The sequence below is a fragment of the Mandrillus leucophaeus genome, unplaced genomic scaffold (genome assembly GCF_000951045.1).
Source record: "Mandrillus leucophaeus isolate KB7577 unplaced genomic scaffold, Mleu.le_1.0 Scaffold305, whole genome shotgun sequence".
Taxonomy (NCBI): domain Eukaryota; kingdom Metazoa; phylum Chordata; class Mammalia; order Primates; family Cercopithecidae; genus Mandrillus; species Mandrillus leucophaeus.
The window spans coordinates 1,345,512-1,350,310 of record NW_012103199.1 but is presented as its reverse complement, the minus strand read 5'-3'; the positions used below and the strand labels follow the sequence as shown (position 1 = coordinate 1,350,310).

The 4,799-nt window shown below is 45.3% G+C and overlaps 1 protein-coding gene across 2 annotated transcripts in view; it reads right to left on the bottom strand.

Moving 5' to 3' along the window:
* The window catches only part of GNB1 (guanine nucleotide binding protein (G protein), beta polypeptide 1), an 86,824-nt gene that overhangs the window by 24,077 nt on the left and 57,948 nt on the right, over positions 1-4,799 (bottom strand). For both annotated transcript variants that reach the window (XM_011987230.1, XM_011987231.1), the window contains 2 exons: positions 4,408-4,471; positions 2,033-2,195 (listed from right to left, as the gene is read on the bottom strand). In XM_011987230.1, coding sequence (XP_011842620.1) covers positions 2,033-2,195; positions 4,408-4,471 — 227 coding nt within the window. The remainder of the gene's footprint in view (positions 1-2,032; positions 2,196-4,407; positions 4,472-4,799) is intronic.

Here is a 4,799-nt window from a genome sequence, read left to right as displayed (position 1 = left end):
GAATGGCGTGAACCCGGGAGGTGGAGCTTGCAGTGAGCCGAGATCGCGCCACTGCACTCCAGCCTGGGCGACAGAGCGAGACTCTGTCTCAAAAAAAGAAAAAGAAAAAAAAAGAAAATCAGGCCCAGATACAACAAACACACACATCATTCCCATGTGCACACAGCGCACACACCATGACAAGACCATCAGCTCCATTAAAAATAAGCCTCAAATGTCAAAGGACTGAAATGATACAGAGTGTGTCTTAAAGCACAATGGCATCTAATTAGAAATCAATGATAACTAAGAAAACTTCAGATATATAAAAATTATACATCTAAATAACCCGTAAGTCAAATAAGCACTCACAAGGATATTAAAAAATTTCACATCGAATGATAATTAAAAGACAATATAGGCTGGCAGTGGTGGCTCAAGCCTGCAATCTCAGCACTTTGGGAGGCCAAGACGGGCGGATCACTTGAGGTCAGGAGTTCGAGACCAGCCTGACCAACATGGCAAAATCCTGTCTCTACTAAAAATACAAAAATTGGCCAGGCGTTATGGTGCACATCTGTAATCTACTTGGGAGGCTGAGGCAGGAGAATCACTTGAACCCAGGGGGTGGAGGTTTCAGTGAGCTGAGATCACACCACTGCACTCCAGCCTGGGTGACAGAGGAGGACTCCATCTTAAAAAAAAAAAAAAAAAGACAATATTAAAAATATGTGTGTGATGCAGCTAAAGCCATGCTTAGAGGGAAATTTAAAAATTTAAGTGATTGTATCTGAAAAGGAAGCAAACCAGTGGCCTACAAATCTACTTTAGGCAGCTGGAAAATTAAGAAGGCGGCAACTCCAAAGTAAGCAGAAGGCAGGAAAGAACCAAGAACAGAAATCAACAATAGCAGCATATCTTTCAAAGGACAAGGTTATACTTGTAATCTGGCCAAAATTAACTTATTTATCAGACTGCTTAATAGGCGTCAAAAGCAGTACTAGTGACTCCACGAACTGATTTCTTTGGCTGCATGTGAAGTGGGCGGAGTGTTACCAAAAAGTACTGGGGCCATAACACTTCTGAGAACAGATAATACAGCCAGAGAGGTAAAATATATTAGAATAGGACATCCTCTTTCAGCAAATGTATGCCTTTCATGATGAATTAGTGTCACAAGTAAACAAAATCTTGGTGAGATAATAGACTACCTAGCACTTACAGCCACAGGGCTCTATTCTGCCTCATTTGCAGAGACAGGGTCTCACTTTCACCCAGCCTGGAGTGCAGTAGTGCAATCATAGCTCCCTGCAGCCTCAACCACCCAGGCTTGAGCCATCCTCCCGAGGAGCTGGGACCACAGGTGTGCGCCACTGTGCGTGGCTAAGTTTTTCCTTTTTTGTAGAGAAGGGGTCTAAGTTTTGTTGTCCCAGCTGGTCTCGAACTCCTGGCTCCAAGCTATAGTCCTACCTTGGACTCCCAGAATGTTGTAATTACAGGCATGAGCCACCATGTCCAGCGCAAATCCACAGGTTTCTTACTGGTAAAGGCACATCAGGCCTGTTTTTAGTTTCATTTTCAGAAGACTTCTGGCCATTACTGTGACTTTTATTTGAACCAGTCTCATTAATAATGATTGATAACGCCGGGCGCAGTGGCTGACGCCTATAATCCCGGCACTTTGGAAGGCTAAGGCAGGCGGATCATGAGGTCAGGAGTTCAAAACCAGCTTGGCTAACATGGTGAAACCCCATCTCTACTAAAAATGCAAAAAGAAATTAGACGGGCGTGGTGGCAGGTGCCTGCAGTCCCAGCTACTCAGGAGGCTGAGGCAGGAGAATGGCGTTAACCCGGGAGGCAGAGCTTGCACTGAGCCAAGATCATGCCAATACACTCTAGCCTGGGCGAAAGAGCAAGACTCCACCTCAAAGAAAAAATAATAATAATAATAATTAATTAATAAATGACTGATAAAAGGTGAATATCCAAAGCATATAATGTACTCCAGCTAAACAGCTTGTGTCACTTGAAGGTTATGAACAAGGATGGGTACCTGTGTGTCCTGCCAGCTCACGACTCACGCGCACGTTCCCCTCACGAGTTTTCAGATTGTAAATGGAGCAAATGTTATCCAGGCCACCGCAGGCCACATAGTTCCCAGAAGGGGCGTATGCACAGGTCATGACCCAGGAGGAGCGCAGAGGGATGGCGTGGACCTAATGACAGAAACACAGATGATGCAAACACCTTTATGTTCAAAAACAACACTGACGCTAGGATTATCTCATCTCCAACTTTCATTGCATAGGAGGTAACAGAACAAAATAAGAGCCAAAATTATCTAGAGAGTAATTCCCATGAGTGGCCACTCAGGTGAAGCCTATTAATGAGAAGTCCAGTGCTGCACATGGGATTCAAAATCAATCCACACAATCCAGTTTTACTAAAGTCACCACTTATGATTAGGTGGGGACTTAACAGTCGTGCTGCCTACTCATCAAAACTACTTTATTAGGCAGGGTGCGGTCATTCACACCAGTAATCCCAGCACTTTGGGAGGCTAAATTGGGCAGATCACCTGAAGTCAGGAGTTCAAAACCAGCCTAGCCAACATGATGAAACCCCGTCTCTACTAAATATACCAAAATTAGCCGGGCATGATGGCGCATGCCTGTAGTCCCAGCTATTCGGGTGGCTGAGGCAGGAGAATCACTTGAACCTGGGAGGCAGAGGTTGCAGTGAGCTGAGATCATGTCACTGCACTCCAGCCTGGGCAACAGAGCAAGACTCCGTCTCACAAGAAAACAAACAAGCCGGGCGCGGTGACACACACCTGTAATCCTAGCACTTTGGGAAGCTGAGGCGGGTGGATCACCTGAGGTCAGGAATTTGAGACCAGCCTGGCCTCAAATTGGTGAAACCCCATCTGTGCTAAAATACAAAAATTAGCTGGGTATGGTGGTGGGCGCTTGTAATCCCAGCTACTCAAGGAGGCTGAAGCAGGAGAGTTGCTTGAACCAGGGAGGTGGAGGCTGCAGTGAGCAGAGATCACGCCATTGCACTCTAGCCAGGGCGATAAGAGCAACACTCTGTCTCAAAAAAACAAACAAACAAAAAAAACCCCAAAAAAACCCATACATATTAGAAGGAAAACACTGCATTACCCTGTCAAATGGCTATGAACTTATTTGAAAACAAAACTTTTTTTTTTTCTTTTGAGATGGAGTTTCGCTCTTGTTGCCCAGGTTTGAGTGCAGTGGCGCAATCTAGGCTCACTTGCAACTTCTGCCTCCCGGGTTCAAGTGATTCTCCTGCTTCAGCCCCCTGAGTAGCTGGGATTACAGGCGCCTGCCACCACACCTGGCTAATTTTTTGTATTTTTAGTAGAGAATGAGGTTTCACCATGTTGGCCAGGCTGGTCTCAAACTACTGACCTCAGGTGATCCACCTGCTTCAGCCTCCCAAGTGCTGGAATTACAGGTGTGAGCCACCGCACCCAGCCGAAAACAGAATATTTTTACGGAATAACCAAAATGGACATTCCTATAACCTATCCTGCCACATCTCTCCCAGTGTGTTAGATCTGCTGTAATGAATGTAACCATTTATACACATTTAGTATTCTTTAGTAAACTGAATAACATCTTTTACGTATATGTTTGGACCAATGACAATACTTTTTTTTTTTTGAGACAGAGTCTCGCTCTGTCGCCCAGGCTGGAGGAGTGCAGTGGCACCATCTCAGCTCACTGCAAGCTCCGCCTCCCAGGTTCACGCCATTCTCCTGCCTCAGCCTCCCGAGTAGCTGGGACTACAGGCACCCGCCACCGCGCCCGGCTAATTTGTTGTACTTTTGGTAAAGACAGGGTTTCACTTTGTTAGCCAGGATGGTCTCGATCTACTGACCTTGTGATCTGCCTGCCTCAGCCTCCCAAAGTGCTGGGATTACAGGCATAAGCCACCATACCCAGCCAACAATACTTTTTATTCAAAACAGTACAATTTGGATTAAGTCTTGAAAATAACATACATTACACTTTAAAGTATGATGATCTCTCCTAAAAAACTAATAATTAAATGAAAAGTGATACTTCTGCACTCTATAAATAAAACATGAAACTTCCCAGACTCTGCTAAAACTGGAATTGAGGTCTCCTGGAAACACAGAAGGTCCTTAGCTCCCATCGACTCGGTAAGGAGATAACGGAAAATAGCACAACAGCACCTGGTTCAGAGGAAGAGACTGTCACAGGTGCTGGCATGTGACTCAGCTTGTGTCTCACCTGCACAACCTCACTACTAACAAACAGAGCTTGCCGTTACTGCCTTCCCTATCTTGTATTATGTGATTTAACAAAAAAGACTCCAGAGCTTAAAATACTGTTTCCTAGGTGGGTTTTCCAAGGAAGGGAATTTTCCAGTCCCTACCTTGTTGGTGGTGTAGCTGTCCCAGATGATAAGTTTACCATCCTGCGAGGCACTGACGAGAAGCCTGGAGGGACAGACAAAAGCAAACCTATCAGTACCACATAACACAGAAAGTGTACAAGGGCAACAGACTAAAACCCAGACTCTGGTGACTTAAGTGCTTCTATGTTACATGTGCTTCAGACAAAGCCACTTATTTATAAGAAAAAAAATCTCTGGTCGGGCACAGTGGCTCACGCCTGTAATCCCAACACTTTGGAAGGCCGAGGCAGGCAGATCACGTGAAGTCAGGAGTTCAAGACCAGCCTCGCCAACATGGCAAAACCCTGTCTCTACTAAAAATACAAAAATTAGCTGGGTATGGTAGTGCGCGCCTGTAATCCCAGCTACTC